Below are 19,508 nucleotides of genomic sequence, written 5' to 3' on the forward strand. Positions count from 1 at the left end.
CAGAGACGGCGGCATAATGTAGCCATTAATGTATAACATTAACGGCAAGCATTCAGAATCAAACCTATGTAAATATACGCAGTAACTATGTGTATATACACATCAACATACATCTACATATAAAGTATGAAGAAACACTCATTTTAACCTGTACATAGAACAGAGGAAAAATACTCTAAGTAAGTGACAGTGCTACAGTGCTGCAGTGAAATATAAGGAACAGCATTTGATTAAAATAAAACTAGACTAACAGTAGTGGGGAATGTTGAGTATTGCACGATATAAGCTCAGGTGCAGGACTGCACAATTGCACTAATGTAAAAGTGAGACGAGCCTTAATGTTCTTTTTGCTAAGCAGTGGTTTTCGTCTTGGAACTCTGCCATGCAGGCCATTTTTGTCCAGTATCTTTCTTATGGTGGAGTCATGAACACTGATCTTGACTAAGGCAAGTGAGGTCTGCACTTCTTTGGATGTTGTTGTGGAGTCTTTTGTGATCTCTTGGATGAGTCGTTGCTGCGCTCTTGAGGTAATTTTGGTTGGTCGGCCGTTCCTGGGAAGGTTCACCACTGTTCCATGTTTTCGCCATTTGTAGATAATGGCTCTCACTGTGGTTCACTGGAGTCCCAAAGCTTTAGAAATTGCTTTATAACCTTTACAAGACTAAGAGATCTCAATTACTTTCGTTCTCATTTGTTCCTGAATTTCTTTTGATTTCGGCAAGATGTCTGCTTATGAGGATCTTTTGGTCTTCACTTTGTCAGGCAGGTCCTATTTAAGTGATTTCTTGATTGGGAACAGGTGTGGCAGTAATCAAGAGTGGCTAGAGAAATTTAACTCAGGTATGATAAAGCGCCATTAAATTATGTTTTAACAGCAAACAGCAAACACCTTTTCACACAGGGCCATGCAGGTTTGGATTTTTTTTAATTTTGTGTTTAATTGTGGTATCTTTGACTAATATTTAAATTTTTTTGATGATTTGAAACATTTAAGTGAGACAAACATCCAAAAAAATAAGAAATCAGGAAGGGGCAAACACTTCCTCATACCACTGTATTTATAATTGTTCTTTAACCAAGCAAGAATATATAAACTTGATTTTCATCCAAGTTTATCTCTGTCCTTTTTTTTCCCGCACTTTAACAGAGCAAAAATAGATAAATTTGATTTTTATCTAAGTTTATCTCTGCGCTTTTTTTTCGAACTTTAACCCAGCTAAAATATATAAATTTTATTTTTATCCAAGTTTATCTCTGTCCTTTTTTTCGCACTATGCTCTTCTCCCATGCATGCATGCGTGCACTCAACTTTTGCAGGAGTGATTGTGATTGTGGAGATGCCAGAGAAAGACTCCTCAATTTTAATCATCAATAACTGTATACAATTTATCCTGCTCATCTAAAACATATATACATATACAGGAAGTCTTCCATTTACAAACGAGTTCCGTTCCTACACTGACGATATAAACGAATTTCCGCCTATGTCGGATTTCACCGTTAGTCGAAATTTACAAAGAAACTGCGCAACCCACCGCAAATACACAAGCAAAGGTAAACAAGCTCAGAGACGCAGGCTTTTGGAGCGAGGAGGAAACCGGTTGTTTCATTCCTGTGGTGAGTGACATGAATATCAAATGTTTTATTGACAGATGAAAGTAACAAGCGGAAATTATGTGCATTTCAATCATGACGCCGTGCGTCACCATACACTGTGGGTTATTCAAATGCCAGAGCAACTTTGTCCGCTCAATCATGTTAACGGGTTATACAGACTATTTCAGAAATCAGAATTTTGACCTTAAACCGAATATTGACTGCATGTAAACGTAGTCACTACGGTGCTGGGGAAAAATGGCGGAAGAGGGACGGGCGCCGTCAAGTCGAAATTCTGAACTATTTTTATTTTATTTATTTTTCATTATTTAATTTTTGGCCCTTTCACATTGACAAGGCTAGGTAGGAATTTCTGCATGTTAAGTGCCCTCCATTGACAAACCTCCGCTACAGCACACTTCTCAGACTTACTCGGATCAACATAACACGTTAGTGCAGGTGTGTCAAACGTACGGCCCGCGGGCCGGATCAGGACCGCAAACGAGTTTAATCCGGCCTGAGAGATGATTATGTAAAGCAGGGGTGTCAAAGTCAAATGACAGATAAAAAAAAATGCCACAAGCCGAGGGGCGGACTGATAGAATGTTAATTGAATTTTTTTTTTTAAATGTCCGCTGATGATGTCACGCTTTATATTTCTGTAATATATTTCTTTGCCTCTATGTTTGTCACCCCGCTGGTGGTTGTGTTTTTATGTTCGGAGTTACTAAATAAAAAATAAAATAAAGTACATTACTGCTACTTTTGCGAGGCAGCTCGTACGTCACTTCCGCTTATGACCCGAGAAGAAGCCGCTGCCCGTCTAGTGAAACAAGATCAGTGGAACATTTGTGTTTCTCCTGCCAAACTGGAAACAATTTTCTGGTTGACTCGGGCTGCAAGATTGTATGAACTGTACATAATGTGAAGTAAAACGGAGAGGATCATATGATTGGTTTGATGTCTCCAGCTGATTCTATTTTAGAGTGGCAAGGTATAGATGTGGATGCTCCTGTCAGAGAACACAGGCCCGTATTCCACTTGACACGTCTATTTACTGTGGTCTGCAACAACACAGACAAAGTATAACCTAGCAACATCATCCAATGCATATCCATTAGTTAACAATATGCCTAAACATTACAATTTACTGTATTAAGCAATTAAACAGCCAAACAATACTGTACATACGATACACATTCACACGTTTCATCACTAAAATAGTAAGCATACTAGCCGAAATAACTAACTAGTGTTCATCAACGTGACATGACTCACGAAAACATATATCTAGGCTATTATGTACAGCAGTTACCTGACACGAACCTAATTGATTAAACTCACCTTTAAACATTTACACACAACAGCAAACGATGTGAAACACGTGAAATCTGCAACTACTGAGTTTGCTGGCACGAACAAATTACGAGCTGTGTCGAAGGAGGAAAAATAAAAAAAAAAATTTAAAAGTCACTCGCTATCAACACTTTGCGCTCGAGGAAAGTTCAATGCCTGCTCACAGTGTGGGACATTTCAGCACTATGTAGAAACTCAATGAATTTATCAAATGCCAACAATTACTAATAGTAAAGCAACGTGACCTTTCTAACATGAAGTATTTCTTAATAAAGCGTGTTTTACTCCGAATAACTTCACCACAATCCGATTCTGAAAGCCACGAAAAGTGATGTGAAGTCTTGAATAGACAGGTAGACGACCGAAGGACGATCCTCGCAAAAGTAGCGGTAATGTTTGTTATAACAACAGCCAGGGGGTGGCAAACATAGATGCAAAGAAATATGTTACAGAAATGGTGTAACTAATTGGGTTATCTGTGTTGTGGTCGAATTTGTGTCTTGCCAAGTTGTGTTGTTTCCGAGGTTAATGAATGCATCGTGCGGCTCGCTTGATGGGAGAGCATGCGAGCGAGAGTAGCGGAGGACGAAGAGGAGAGCTTGACTGAACGGTTGTCGTACTGCATTGGCGTCGGCTGCGGCCCACAGTAGCTGGTTGGGCTAATAAAATGTGATAGTTAAACTACGTCTGTGTTCTTGGAAGGCGCTACAGTATATGTTAAAGCGTGACGTCATCAGCAGGCGCGAAGGACCCGATCATTTCTGCTACCCACACAGGCTTGCTGCGGGCCGGATCTAATAATAAAGTAATATCATCCCAGGGGTCGTAGAAAACCTTCTTGCGGGCCGGATGTGGCCCGCGGGCCTTGCCTTTGACATATGTGATGTAATGTATAAAAATGAGCTTACATTTTTCACTAAAATGCTGTTCCAATTGCGTCCTCTGGATGGCGCAATAGCAATTGTGTTAGGCATGCAAACAGTTCATACCATACTGTTAGCATTATATACTTTGTCACCCTCATTACCCCAATATGTCGCTGTCAAAAAAGAGAAAAGTGGACGTAGAGTGCAGAGTGTTCCAAGAAAAATGGTCATCCTCCTATTTTTTCACAGAAGTGAATGGGAAAGCAGTATGTTTGCCGTGTTCACAGCATGTTGCAGTTGCACTAATTTGGATACACTGTCCTCAGGTTCCATCTTTATGTTTATATATTTTTATGTTGATTTGCTTTTGTTTTTTTTATTTAATTTATTTAATTTGTGTATTTAACCTATTCTTGATTTGTGACTGTGCTTGTTTGGGCAACAGGATTTTATTATTTGTATCTACATTTCTGCTTGAGAAATGACACCCTGATATAGTTCGGTGGTCTGTGATACTGTTCTGGTTCTTTGAATCACTGAGGCATTGTGTGTTGGTGTGTTGTTTGTCCTCAGAATTTTCAAAAAACGACTTGTTTTATTATTAATAGTGATGTTGTGTTTGTAATATTTTGGACAGTATTAAAACAATCTGAAGTTGTTGTTTTTAAGATATATACCATGATTTTACCGGTCCGGCAAGTTTGGTAATAGATTTTCCTCCATGTGGCCCCTGAGGTAAAATGAGTTTGACACCCCTGCTTTAGTGCCTCATGAAAATAACATCCACACAAAAATACGCTGTTAGGGCCTGTGAAAAGAAGAGCGTTCTATTTTTTTCCACTCAAATTTTAGGGATTATATTACAGCGTTTTAACATGTAAATTGCACCTTCGTCAAATAGAGACGTGCAACTGTCAATTGCCATGTCCACTGACTGTACAGCAGTTTCAAATTTCGTGAATTATTTTTGTGGGATACACAGACACTGTACATGTAACTGCTAATTCACATGTCCGCCATTATCTAATAGAAGACTGTTATACTGCGTGCACTTTACAGTCCTTATGTTGACAGTGTTACAAATTAAAGACCCTTATTTCAATTCAGTAGTGATCTGCTTCTTTGCCTTGAATAACATTTTGGGTAATGGGTATTAAATTTATGTTCACGTACAGTATATCAAAGTTCTTACTTCAAACAATGGTCAATATATCTGAAATCGACCGGTCTATCAGCGGGTTGCTATTTTTTAAACAGCCCATCAATATCGGCATCAACATCAGTACGCAAAATCTCATATCAGCTCTTTTATGGAGCCAACTGCATAAACAATTGAATTTAAGGTCACTAAGGTATTTAGTAAGGTATATAGGTATAAGGTATGGTCTAAGGTCTTTTTTTTTTCTGATGAAAATCCAAACAGCCTCACCTTAATTGAATTTGAACCATATAATCCCTTCTGCCACCGGGAAGAAAATCCCTGTAAACAAAAACAATTGAGTATTTTACTTTTTAGATTACAAGGAGTTTTTTTTTTAATTCTTGAAAAAAGGTTCACCTGGATATGCATACTTCTCGAACTTGCTGTGGCGTCAAGGCAAAGATAAAATACTTTTCTTGATGGTATCTTTGTGCAGTACTTGCTCCTGAAAACAAATGACACTTGTTAAGTAAAAATGTGTAATTTAGGTATTCCATTGTGTTATATTGTGCGTACAGGCTCTTTTTTTAATTAGTGCCCGAGCAGCAACCGCTGCGAGGTCCCTAATGTTTTTGTAGGGATTATTAGGGCCCGAGCAGCGACCGCTTGCGAGGTCCCTATTATTTTTGTAGGGATTATTATTATTATTATTATTATTATTAGGGCCTGAGCAACGACCGCTGTGAGGTCCCTATTGTTTTTGTAAGGATTATTATTATTATTATTATTATTATTAGGGCCCAAGCAGCGACTGCCACCAGCGCCACCTACTGGCAAAGGGATTTATTCTTTGATGTTTTTCTCCTCGCAGGTTAACCAGATTGACCTCATAATTGCTCAGAAGAATGTGTAAACCTTCCTGATGGTAAAAGACGATGTTTGTGATGTTTCGTGAAAAACTGTCGCCATGCCAACGGGCAGTTCGCCAATAAAACAAAGCTGGCACGAAGTAATTATCGATATTTTTCTATTTTATCGTGTAGTTTTAAAAAAAAAAGGCTTGCTAGTGTCCCCTAGAAATTTTTTAAGCAGCCCTGGTTGTACGTTTCACCTACATCTACGAAAATTTGGTGGTATATCTAACAGGTTGTCCGCTGATAGTGTAGTGGTACACACGCCTGAGTTGTGTGCGGGCAGCGTGGGATCGATTCCCGCTCAGTGACAGTGTCTATGTGTGCCCTGCGACTGGCTGGCGACCAGTTCGGGGTGTAGTCTGCCTTCGCCCATTGACGGCTGGGATAGGCTCCAGCAACTCCCCGCGACCCTGTATAGGATAAGCGGTTTGGAAGATGACATGACATGACATCTAACAGGTTAAGTCCGACAAAAAAGTCTCTTGGAGTCTTGTGCTAAACCTAACAGGAAGTCCGCCATTTTGAATTTACTTTACAATTCTGCATCACATTGACTTTAAAAGCAGCTGTAATGTGATCCACATGATAATATCACACATTCGATGAATCTACACTTGAAGACATCTACAAACTAGCTTTTCATCGTAGTTGGAGTACCACCCACTGGTAAATGAAGTACATGTTTTATTCTTTTATGTTTTTCTCATAGCAGGTTAGCCAGATCTCCTTCATATTTGCAAGAGTGTTTAGGCCTTCATGATGTTAAAACACAAAGTTTGAGATTTTTCGCAAAAAGCTGTTGCCATGGTAATGCCCAGTTTGCCAATACAACAATGCTGGTTTTGAGAATTTTAACATGCACGAAACCTGATGAAACTTTGCACACGTAGAAGTCCTGCTAAATTCATCAGTATTTATTTATTCAATGTGCAAGCTTTAAAAGATGGTTCGCTATCGCCAACAAGAAAGTTTTAAAAAAGCGGCCCCGGTTGCACGTTTCACCTACATCTACGAAAATTTGGTAGTATATCTAACAGAAAGAGACCCACAAAAAATACTCTTGGTGCCATATGCTAAACCTAACAGGAATTACACCATTTTGAATTTACATGAAAGTTTGGCATCACCTTCACTACAAAAGCTGCTGTAACTAGATCTACATGATAAATTCGATAATTCAATTCTGATGTGCGAGCATCCAAACGTGCCAGTACCCCAACGTTGCCAGGGCTGCGAGGGCCCTTTATAGCTGCTTGCAGCTCTAGTTATTATCATTATTATTATATTTTCTGCATGTTCAATCCTATTTTTGACCCCCTAAACATCTCTAGTCTAAAGTTAACAGGAAGTGAGTTAAGAATTTTCGAATGTCCAATTTTGGCCCATTTTTGAACATTTACAGGAGGCATACTTTTGCACCCATGTCACAGAGAATTCATCCAATTGACTTCAAACTTCGGATATGCCATCTTAAGACCTAGGGCAACAACTGGAAAAAAATGTTAGATTTCGATAAACTATATGACGGGGTATCAAAATTTGCGTAAAAGTTTTCCTTCACCATGGAGGAGGAAAACCTTAATAACTCCCCTGCACATGCTCCAAAAAATCCCAAACTTCACCTTAATATAGTTAACAGTCGCAACCTGAAGACATCTATATGATAATATTCTGTTATACATATAGCCCCACCTAGTGACGACCAAAAATTTCATTTTTTACATTTCTGTTCACTGCACGGAGCCAGCTGAACGAATTCGACTGAGAATTAGTCAGAAAAGCCTCAAGAAGGTGGTCTTGCTCTATGCCGAATAGTGTGACTTTTCGGCGAAGGGCGTGGCCATGACGTTGCCGCGAAGTCTGATTTTTCACTGTGACGATAAATGCAATTTTAACTTTACTTAGATCATCCAATCTACTCGAAATTTTTCGTTTTTGATGATGGCCAAGGGCTGAAGAAAATAAGGAACTTACTTTTAATCATAGTGGTAGCGCCACCTAGTGGCTGAAGGAAATACATGTTTTTTTTATGTTTTTATCCTAGCAGGTTAACCAGGTCCAACTAATCTTTGCTCAGAAGAGCCTTTAGTTCTTCCTAATATTAAAATTTGTGACCTTTCGTGAAAAACTGTTGCCCTGGCAACGGGCAGTTCACCAATAAAACAAAGCTGATTTTGAGGGTTTGAACATGCACGAAATCTCACGAAACTTTGCACATCAGGCCTGGCGAAATCATCAATATTTTATTATTTTATTGTGCAATTTGTATAAAATGTCTCGCTAGCGCCCCTAAGAATAAAAAATAAATAAATTAAAAAAAAAAAAAAAATCAGCCCCGGTTGTATGTTTCACCTAGATCTACGAAAATTTTGTGGTATATGTAACAGTTCAAGGCCCACAAACAAGTCTCTTGGAGCCATAGCCTAAACCAAACAGTCTGCCATTTTGAATTTACTTTATAGTATAAATTTGCTTTGATTACAATAGCTGCTGGAACTTGACCCACTTGATAATTTCTTCTGAAAAAATACTCACATTTGACAATAGTCAAAGCCTGAAGACAAATACGAATGTATTTTTCATCGAGTGGTAGCGCCACCTACTGGCTAAAGAAGTCCATGTTTTATTCTTTGATGTTTTTCTCCTCGCAGGTTAACCAGGTCGACCTCAACATTGCTCAGAAGAGTGCGTATACCTTCCTGATGTTAAAGTACGAAGTTGGGGATTTTTCATGAAAAGCTGTCGCCATGGCAATGGGCAGCTTGTCAATACAACAACGCAAATCTTTATGGTCTAAACGTTGCACACATGTCAGGTCTGGCGAAATCATGAATCATTTATTATTTTATCATGCCATTTTTAACTAATGGCTCACTAGCGCCCCCTAGAATTTCTTTTAAATTCAGTTCCGGTTGTACGTTTCACCTATATTAGGGATAGACCGATATGCTTTTTTCAGGGCTGATACTAATTATCAGTAGTCAAGGCGGCCGATATTTATTTGTATAAAAAAGGGGTAAAAATAAAAGCTCCAACACTTGACTTAGTTTAAATGCCTTTAAGCCCATGTTTATTAAACAACTTTAGTGATTTACAAGATGTTAAAGCTTTCCTAGATCTTAAAAAACAGACAACTTTGTTTTAAGTCTCACAAAAAAGTGCAGGGAGCTCCCAGGCTCAGCTGCATGTCTTATAGTTCAACGAAAACAAACATCTTCTTACAGTAACTAGTTTTCTAAAAATCTAAAAAACTATAACTGAAATATTTAGCTTTCACACATCTTTGTTTTTAAGTTCAAAAACATAAAAGTGAATCCTCAATACAGCTACTAGCCAGAAAAAATAAAGCATGTTTCCAAGACCGGACTTTCACATGCAGTACTTTGCCGTCAATTATTGCACCATGTATTGCAATTGGAGCGGTGGTTGTTTTAAAGTGCTCTATAAATAAAGTTGAGTTTAGCTTTTCATTACGTGGCTTACACACAGACATGCACACACTGGCAGTCACTCACGTCTTCCTTTTATCACCAAATCCCAATATTATCAGCAACTTTACTTCTCTCAGGAGCCATGCCGTTCACAAAGCAAATTAACTGTTTGTGACATTGGGGAAGTGGTCAGCTTGAGCCGCAAGGCAGCTTACTGTGGCGAGCAGAACTGCCCCTTGTGTTTATATGACATAGAAGGGCTCATAGTAATGTTACAAGTGAGTTATAGTCGACTGACATTTACAAAAATTTCGGCGAAGTCTATTACATTACCTTGAACTACTCACTAACCGACTCCCGTCGTGTATGTGGCTCGTCCAAGAGACAGAGCGCAAACACGTAGCTTTATGCTGATTGGCTTTTACGCACTGCAAAAGAAACCAATCAGATGTTGCTTTGGCGGGCCAGTCTGCTTATGCAGGCAGGGCCAGTCATGCAGCAAACAGAGAGAGAGAAGCACGCTGCAGGAAGCTCGAATAAAGCAGTTTTTAATTTATCAGCCTTAAAATGTAAAAAAAAGGCAGATGTTGATAATCACCTAAAAATGCCAAATATTGGCCCCGATAATCTGCCAATATTATCGGCCGGCACCGATAATCGGCCCGGCCGAAAATCGGTCTATCCCTAACCTAAATCTACGAAAATTCTGGTGGTACAGTGATCCCTCGCTACTTTGCGCTTCAACTTTAGCGCCCGCAGCGCATTGCGGATTTTACAGAAGCATTCATAAATTAAAAATGAAACAATACAGCCATATCGGCAGATATATTGCTCAAGTGGATTTATCCCGAGCTGATGCCTGCACATCATTTCAGCCTCTCGCTAGTCTCGTCCACGCTAACAAACTAATAGCACTTTTGAACAATGTTCTGTTCGCAAACTCATAACGTTATTCAAATGTGACTGTCGGCAGCTATGTTTACGTGTAGTGAGCAGAGCGCGCTCGGCCACACTGCAAGCACGAATGTGCTCACCGCGACAATGACGACGAAACAAACGTTATGTTCGGAAACTCCTAACATTATTCAAGTGTGACGATCATTTAGTCAGTCAACCCGCATAAGAGGATAGTAAACCGCTGTCTTCATAAGTTGTGAGGGGAACGCGCTGAACACAGCACACAGGATAGTTTACAAGGACAAGGCAAGGACGATGAGACATTGGCAAATAGTGTGAAAGTGTTTGTTAGTTAGTTAGTTTGTTGTTATTATTGGGATTTTAGTTGATAGACTTTTTACTCTTCAACTTCAGTGTCATGTCTGCATATGGGTCCAAATCCCGATCCTCACGTGACAGTCCTCTTTCACCTGGTTGGACAATGCTGGAATGGCTGTTTGGGAAATCCATGTTTTTTTAGGCAATTTGTTTAGCCTGTAATAATGTTAAAAGTGAAAGAGTGATCAAAGCAAATACTGTATGTTCACAGTGCCATTATCATCATCATTATTATTGTTGACTGTGTATTTTTGTTTTAATAATCAGAAATGTATTTCATTATATAGATCGCTGGCATTGGGCCAAAACCTTGCACCTCTAAAATAGTCACTTTTCAGGAGACCCCAAAAATGCAAGTTTGTTCAACCATTAGCATTGCATTGTGAAAGAGAGAAAGCTATTTTCAACACCTTAGATTGGTCAATAATGTGTAAAAATAACAGCTACGCTCGTGGAATGAAAATTAGTATACATTTGTTTTTGTTTTTTTAAATATGAAATTCACCAAAATGTGATTTCTGAGGTTTTGGCCAGCGATATGCAAGTGATGTTTACTGACAGGCAGAAAAATGAAATGTTCTTCCATTTGAGGGCAAAACTTAAAATCAGCCTGTGTATCCACCTGTTGCCATTCATCCAGTCATATCATATCAGCTTTGTGTTCACGTAAAGAAGCCCATTAAATCAGTACATTTGTGACTAAATTGAGGGTAGACAAAATCATTATTTCAGTATTGATAGTTTTTATTTTTTTGTTTGCTGGTAAACCTGTTTGTCCTGTGAAATACTGCCGGTACCTAAGCTCATCATAGTTGTTTTCCAACAGATATAATGAATATTCTTCCATAACAGCCCAAGTTATGAAATAAGTCTCATATGATGTACATATGTTGTAAGCTAGGAGTTGTAAGTCGCCCTCAATGTACTGTACCAGCATTGGAGCGATACAGACTTGGTACGCTGGTCACGCTGTCAATTGTGGCACTCAAAACAGGTATGTGGTTCCAGCCCCCAGTGTCTTTAAGTTCCTGGTGAGCGTAGTGTATAAAACAAGAAATGAAATGAGCAGCGTAGATGATAGTGGTTAGCCGAACGCATGGTTGTGCCGATGTTCTGCCAAAATCTGTGTCCTATCTGTGCGAAACTTCCAACCGGAGGCTAATTTGACGGCCGAAATACGACCGTGCGCTTTCTGCTTGTTTTGTTTAGATGCATACAGGTAAAACTTTAAAAATCACATCAGAAAATACATACAAGGCGCAAGCAGGTAGAACATCCTGACAATTGAATGAGACAAATGAGTGTGGTATACATATACTGCGTGACGAATGTGGTCAACAGATCAACACTATGCTCAAAAGCTACTACAAGCAAGCACACAATGCTTAAACGCTATGACGGAAAACACAAGCAAAATGTTTTTTTGAGGAAATGAAAAAGTCAAATAAGAAAAAAAATGAAAATAGTCACCCAACATACAACAGGTAGGACATAAAGTTACAAAATTCCCTCAAAAACACTTATTGGCACACTGGGCATTGGCAGGGCGTCTCGACGAGTAGGAAGGAATTTCAACACCGGTAAGCATGAGAGCTATTTTTAGCGGTTCTGTACACACTGCAGCGGCTCATTAACAAATGTGATTAGGCGTTGCATGTGCCTATGAAGCAACGGGACACATGCGAACTATCGAAGCAAACCGTTTAAACAGTTTTCAAAAGCCGTTCCAGCCCTAGTGTGTACGTGCGCGTGTGAGTGATTGACAACTTGCACAGCGACGAACAGGGTAAAAGAGGCAACAAAGCAATGTGTGTGGATGTTGATTATGTATGTAAACAAACTTAACAAATCCTAAAGGACTGCTGGCGTCGTTACCAAAGAAAGGTGAAGGAGAGCAAGAGAGACCACTTGTCTAGTCTGATTCAGGAAAATCGCCATAATCCATGTGCTTTATTTAAAACAATTGACTCTGAAGCCCCGTCATCCGATGTGTACAGACTCATCCTCTGAAATGTGCGATAGATTTTTGCAGTTTTTCGTTGACAAGGTTGCAACAGCTAGGGCTCTTGTTTTCAAACGCCACATTTGACCCCTCTGTTCGTGTCCCTTGTTCCGCAGTGTTCGATTCCTTTGAGGCGGTTTCCTTGGCATTTTTGGAGGATGTGGTTTGCCCATATTAAGCCATCTGGCTCCCCCTATGACTCCGTTCCTCCTCATTTCTTTAAGGAGATTCTCCCGAGTATTGGTGAATCGGTTTTGGCCATGATCAACAGCAGCCTGTCTTCTGGTGTAGTCCCCCAACATTTTAAACATGCTGTAGTGCAACCCCTGCTTAAGAAATCTGGCCTTGATCAAGGTGTGCTATCCAATTTTAGACCTATTTCCAAGCTGTCTTTTATTTCTAAAATTCTGGAAAAAGTGGTGCGCTCACAGTTAAAATCTTTCTTGGATGAACATAATGTCATGGAGGTTTTCCAATCAGGCTTCAAGAAGATGCACAGCACAGAGTCAGCCCTATTACCAGTATGTATTTTTAATGACATCCTCCTGGCAAATGACACTGGAGACTATGTATGTATTGTTTTAATGGATTTGACTTTAGCATTTGATATGGTGGACCACAGTATTCTTTTGACTCGTTTCCAACACCAAGTGGGCATTTGTGGAAGCGCTCTAGAGTGCTTTAGATCCTATTTCGCTGGCAGGACTTTTTCTGTTAGCCTAGGTTCCTCTCTGCCCCTCTTTCGTATGGTGTTCCACAGGGTTCTATTTTGGGACCCTAGTTGTTCTCTTTGTATTTGCTGCCCCTGGGTTCCATCCTTAGAAAACACGGCATTTCCTTTCACAGCTATGCGGATGACTGCCAAATCTATGTCCCGCTGGACATCAAAGCCTGGATGTCACTAAATTTCTTAAATTTCAATGAAAAGAAAAAAGTTATTTACATTATATTTTAGCCGACTAAGTTTAGACTAAAACAATTTAGATGACTAAAACTAGAAAGAAAAAAAAACATTTTTAAGCAAACCACTATGACTAAACCTTTAAAAAGTATTACAATTAACTGTTGAAAGTTTTTTGTGCAAGATTTTATTTTTGAATAATGTCGGTTGATCTGCGAATTGTTCGACAGCATTTGACTTGGGAGGTTCACATAGCACTGAAGCACATAATTTGGTTTGGTAAATTAAGTACATTAATAGAAAATTCCTTCATCAACAAACCCTAAAGTGATATATCCCACAGAGAATAGCAGACATGTTTAATAAGCACACAAACAGACAGACCTAAGCTGGAGGGCTTGATGAGTATATCCAGTACATCATAGAAGGGCAGAGATTTCATCTGCACATCAGGGTGAACAGGTGGTATTTGGGGTGCAGGGTGCTGGAGATTCATGGTTCTTGTGGAAGGGTTGCTCTACCGGTCAAGAGTTGAAGTCTTTTACAGCAATGACTCCTGCAGAAATAACAGAGGTCATACATCTTTCAAACGAGAGGAACAATGAAAAGGTTGTCAATTACTATGTTAACATTGACACGAACATGTTCACAGTTGACAGGGACTCCTCATTTTACGAACGAGTTCCGTTCCTACACTGGCGATGTGAATTTGCAAATTTCCGCGTATGTCGGATTTCACCGTTAAAGTTGAAATTTACGTCAAAATACTTTGTATAAAAAAATGAAAATACATTAAAATAAAAAGCATAAGATGCTGTACTTAGTATTACTGCTGAGAAGTGGCTGGAGAAAGAGGAGAGGAGGGCAAAAAAGGCAAAGATACTGCCAGCGCACAAATAGAAACGATCGAGACACTGCGCATGCTCATTGCTCAACCGCATGCTGGTCTTTGGAGTACAGGAAGTGCTTGTTTGGCGCGAAATTCATCGCAAATGCACAAGCAGAGGTAAACAAGCTCAGAGACACAGTACAAAAGCACACTTTTGGAGTGAGGAGGAAACCGGCTGCTTCATTCCTGTGGTGAGTGACATGAATATCAAGTGTTTTATTGACAGTTGAAAGTAATAAGCAGAAATAACGTCCATTTGAGTCATGACGTCGTGTGTCGCTGTACACAGTGGGATATTCAAATGCCGGGGCAACTCTGTCCGCTCAATCATGTAAACGGGATATTCAGAATGTCTCAGAAATCGGAATTTTGAACCTAAATCGAATATTGACTGCATGTAAACGTAGTCACTCTCGTGCTGGGGACAAAATGGAGGAGGAGGCACGGGCGTCGTAAAATCGAAACGTCGTAATTCGAGGACTGCCTGTATGGCCATTTGTTTCCATGTTCCATCAAGAAACTGCCAAAGGCGTGTGCTGAAACTGCACAAATGGAAAACAACTTGGACTTTTAAACAGATTTGCTGTTCTTAATATCATGAACAGCAAGATATATTGTGGCAATTTTAATCTCGCGATATTGCTGATATTGTGACATCCCTAGTTAATATATTACCAAATAGAACAGTAGTAGCTGAGTTTTATTTTACATGTTACATGTTACTCTTTTTTTCGTCGCAATGTGGTTAGTGTCACGGACACACCCATTAACACGTCTCCTCCGTTGCGCACAGCTCTCCTACAGGCAGAGACAGAGCGGTGGCTTTGTCTTCACAACTTGTTTGGAGGGACAGGCAAGCCAAAAATATGCTCCTACATATGAGTGACTTGCCCGATATAAAAACGCCTCCTTGCTAAACAGCATAGTAAAAGAGTTGAGACAGCTGAGAGCTCAACTGACAGGTTAGCATTGTGACATGTCCAAACGTCATAACTTCAAATAGAAGTTGAACGAGTAAATTATTTGGTGACAAGCAAGCTTGTTCTCCACTGGTTGCATTTAAGGAGGTCATAAATCAATAGTATTGTTTCTAGATGAGAGAAGTCATGAACATACCCAACAATGATGTAGCTGTGTGGGTGCTTCATTTTAGCCTGCACAAGCCTAAAAATAATGTAAATGTCTGAGCTGGGCATTTAACTAAAATTTTGCGGTCCGTTTATCGCCTACAGACGGGGTACCCATCCGTCATCCGTCCATCCGCCTATTTGTCTGGCCGGAAAAAGATAGTAATCGCCTATAGGCTGGTCCACCTTTGATTTGCCGACTACCAATTTTGACAAACTACCACTCGCAAACTGGTGCCATTTGCGTCTCCAGGCAATGCCATGAAAATATATCTTTATAAAGCGTCCTGCTCATTATTATGCTCATTATTATGTATTGTGTTTAATGTTAACATTCAATTAATGTAAATACGATGGCTAAAATCCACTAAAGGCCTAGATCAGGGGTCGGCAACCCGTGGCTCTTTCATCCTAATGTTGCGGCTCTGCGTGGCTTGGGAAAATAAATGCTAAGTGTCCGATTGAAGTGCATGTTATTTGTCTCAAAAACCTGCATCATGTCTTCTTAGTAAGTCAAAGTTTTTGGCCACTTTCATATGTGGTCCTAGATTGGATACCTATGGGATTTTTTTTCCATTGTGACCGCAGTCTGAACCTCCAGGTCGCATACATCCGACATTGACGTAGGAAGCCAAAAATGCGCTCCATGTGGTCGGAGCGATCAGTGCTGACAGTGGGGAGATGGACTCTGCAGTTTTGACTAGATATTTGTCTTTAATTTAATCCCACTTGAATTTAATCCCACTTGAATTTAATCCCACTTGAAACATTAAGCATAAAGTGGACATTTACGGTGGGAGTAATAATTCAGCCACGGCGATCGGCTCATTTTTTACGCGCAGTTATGACTTGACGTCAACTTTAGTGACGTCTCCATAAAATGAGATCGAATTAGCCTGGCCTCATCATTTTCACCAAATAACTGTATTTCTACCTCTGACCGAGTCACTCCACTGTCAAAATGAACCGACATGCTGCACCACATTTACTTCCGTAACGAGAACGGTGTGAGTGACGTCGACCGTCTGAAACTTCAGCACTGTTATGTTATTGCCCTTTTGTCAGCCATAAAACGAGATGAGGCTAAACTTCGAGATCATTGAAGCAGGGCTAAATCTTGTCAGAGCGGGGAAAATTTTCACCAGAGTTTTTCCAACTATTCCAACAAATTCAGGGAGTTGGAGCTGAAAAAAGAGAAGAGAAAAAAGATCAATTTACTACTTTTAAATTATGTATACTAGTGAAGAAAAAAAAACATTTTGGATAAAGGTTAATTTCAGACAAAAATAAAAACCAATACAAGTGTTTATTTTTGTTTTCTTTAGCACAGTGGATTTTCCCAATTTACTCCTCTGATTTCACAACCTTCTGTTAAAAAAAATCTTTATGCTAAGAGTGAAATACGTATACAAGTACAGTATTTATTTTTGTATTTACAGATAATTTCACTGTATTAGTACACCTCTGCATAGTGCATAGTTTTGGTTCCATTTGAAAATACACTAAATAATTGCCGGTATAGCTAAAAATTTTAGGGCCAGAATATCGACATCAATTTAAGTTGCTCCCTCATTTATAAACATGTCAGGAATGATGTCTTAAATTACAAAGATTAATACAGATTGAATGTACTATGGTCTTAATTGTCTTTATGATCAGTTTGTACATATAAAATTCAAGCTGTAAGCGACTGATGGTTATTATAAGAACAGCAACTTGCTGCTGCGATTTGCCGAGATTTATATTATCCGATTAGTCGACTAATCGCGACTACTGGAAGTGATTGCACACCTACGCAGCCGCTTTGCTGCGCACGTCTCCAAAATCCAAAGCTGCCGCATACGGTGTGCAGTTTGTCGTCTTTGCAAGGAATCGACGGAATACCTTTAATATAGATATTAAAATACACCCTGGTAGTTTTATTTTGCAGCTTTGGGGTACAACCGTTTGCTGCCAAATAATATTCAGCTATTCAACTGAATAAGACACCCTCTCATCACCCCACCTGCTGCACGGCTTTAAACCCTTCATAAACCCGCCCCGCTTGTGTAGCTCAGGCGGCTACGCGCCGCAAATCAGGCAGGAGGAGACGTAGCAACAGGATCCAGTTTTTTCTCTTACAATCCAATGACAGCCTTATTTTATTAATTTATTTATTTTTAATACAAAATAAGTGCAAAAAATGTGGTGTTACTGAGTAATGTGGTCACAATTTTTACTATGAAAATTCACTAGAATGCACGATATGAAGTGTAAAATAACAAAAAAAAACAAATTTGCCCCGCCCCCTCCGCGGCGTCCACCCACCCAAGTAGATTTCAAATCTGTGGGAAACTACTGTACTCCAATAAGCCAAATTTCTCAAAGGGACAAAGATCTTCATCATTGAAGACTACAGAGAGGATGTCAGAAGAAAGAGAAAGGAACTGATGCCGGAACTGAAAGCAGCAAGAGGGAGAGGTGAGATCACGTACCTTCGACAGGACAGACTGATCATTCCCTGCTGCACCAGCACACACAAAGCACTCAATAGTAACTAACCCTTCACCAAGATAACTAAAAAAAAATTTTTTTAAATAGATACTTACACTCCGGATAACAACAAACAAATCACATTCTTGGATCAGTGACAGCCAATTAACTCAAAGAATTGTGGAAAATAATGAACAATAACTAAACACCTTTAAATGCACTGAACACCACCCACAGGACTTGGAAAATTACATTGATCCAATAAACAACTTTTTCCATAACTTCAACAATAGTTGCAAGTATTAAACCAGAAGAACAATATAACAATACAATTAACCCTACACAAAAAAATTATATAATTCACTTTAATAATAGAAGCCTATATGTTAGTTTTATATTCTGAAAGTTATCCAAACCAGTTCATACAGCCTTTTAATATAATTGCTGTCTCATAAACTTGGATGAAGGATGAACAAGGTACCGACTTTGATAAGGAAGGGTACGAAATGATCTAAAAGAATAGAGAAAATAAGAATGGAGGTGGGGAGGGGTGTTACCAGGATGCCAGGTGTGGGTGGGCTTTAGTCTTACCTGGGGGGGCAAAAAAGTGCTACAATGCTCAAGTAGGTCGAAATCAGTGTAGGGCTACTGCACCTTAAAACGTGTTTTGTTTTCTCCTTAATTGAGATAACTGTTGTTGTATTTGGGCTCAACAAATAAAAGTTGATTTGATTTTATTTGACTTAGAAGACATCCATAACTGAACAATATGGACATACAGGGGACAATGTTTTTTTTTTTTTGAAGTTGAAAGATGATGTAACAACAAAAACAAAGGTTAAAATTTAGAACACAACCATAACTGAATAGTATGGACATGCATATGTGGGTTCTGCCATCAGAACTACATTTCAGTTTTCTTTGGGTGGGCAGAGCGTGTCCGTGGGTGGGCACTGACCACACCTGACCATATCTTGCTGCACTGGCAGATAATTTTACTTGGTTTTAGTCTGAATATGCTCCAAAAAGTATTTTACAACAAACTTTCCGGACTATAAGTCCCGTTTTTAGTTTAATTTAGTTAATTTTTGCAGTATGATAACCCGATTAAACACCTCCGGATGTAGACGTGGTGTACAAGTAAAGGAGTTCCCTGTCTTTGATATGCTAGCGCAAGTTTGCCATATCTGACCCTGGCATCCCACTCAAGTTAAAATCAAGCAAGTAAAATATGAATGGACCAGAGCCGGGCAGTCCGTCCCAGGGCCGGACCGGTCATAACCGCCAATTTTTGGGGCGGGGGGTGGGGGCTGACAAATTTTAGAAAAGTATGTTACGTGTGTGTAGAGGAGCAACTCACGCACGTTCCCCCTTAGCCGCAACTTTCCAGATTGTTTTCGCAATACAATTAAATGCATCGTTTAGTCATCTCGGTCCCTTTATGGTTGTAGTAGGCACGATAGCCATTGTTGTTGCTGTCTTTTTGAAGTGACGCCCCCGACTTGGAAGGCAACTGTTTCAAAACAACGTTGAATGCG

The 19,508-nt window shown here is 39.5% G+C and overlaps 1 protein-coding gene across 3 annotated transcripts in view; it reads right to left on the minus strand.

Annotated features, from left to right (window-relative positions):
• Positions 1–19,508, minus strand: part of pias2 (protein inhibitor of activated STAT, 2) — a 107,966-nt gene that overhangs the window by 83,080 nt on the left and 5,378 nt on the right. For 2 of the 3 annotated variants that reach the window (XM_086031353.1, XM_086031352.1), the window contains 3 exons: positions 13,867–14,038; positions 5,377–5,464; positions 5,248–5,298 (listed from right to left, as the gene is read on the minus strand). In XM_086031353.1, the coding sequence (XP_085887479.1) occupies positions 5,248–5,298; positions 5,377–5,464; positions 13,867–13,978 (251 nt within the window). In that variant the 5' untranslated portion in view covers positions 13,979–14,038. Of the gene's footprint in view, positions 1–5,247; positions 5,299–5,376; positions 5,465–13,866; positions 14,039–19,508 lie in introns of those variants that run through there. The other variant, XM_086031354.1, reaches the window with a different exon arrangement.

The sequence above is a fragment of the Filicampus tigris genome, chromosome 5 (genome assembly GCF_054856515.1).
Source record: "Filicampus tigris isolate MCC_2025a chromosome 5, RoL_Ftig_1.0, whole genome shotgun sequence".
Taxonomy (NCBI): Eukaryota; Metazoa; Chordata; class Actinopteri; order Syngnathiformes; family Syngnathidae; genus Filicampus; species Filicampus tigris.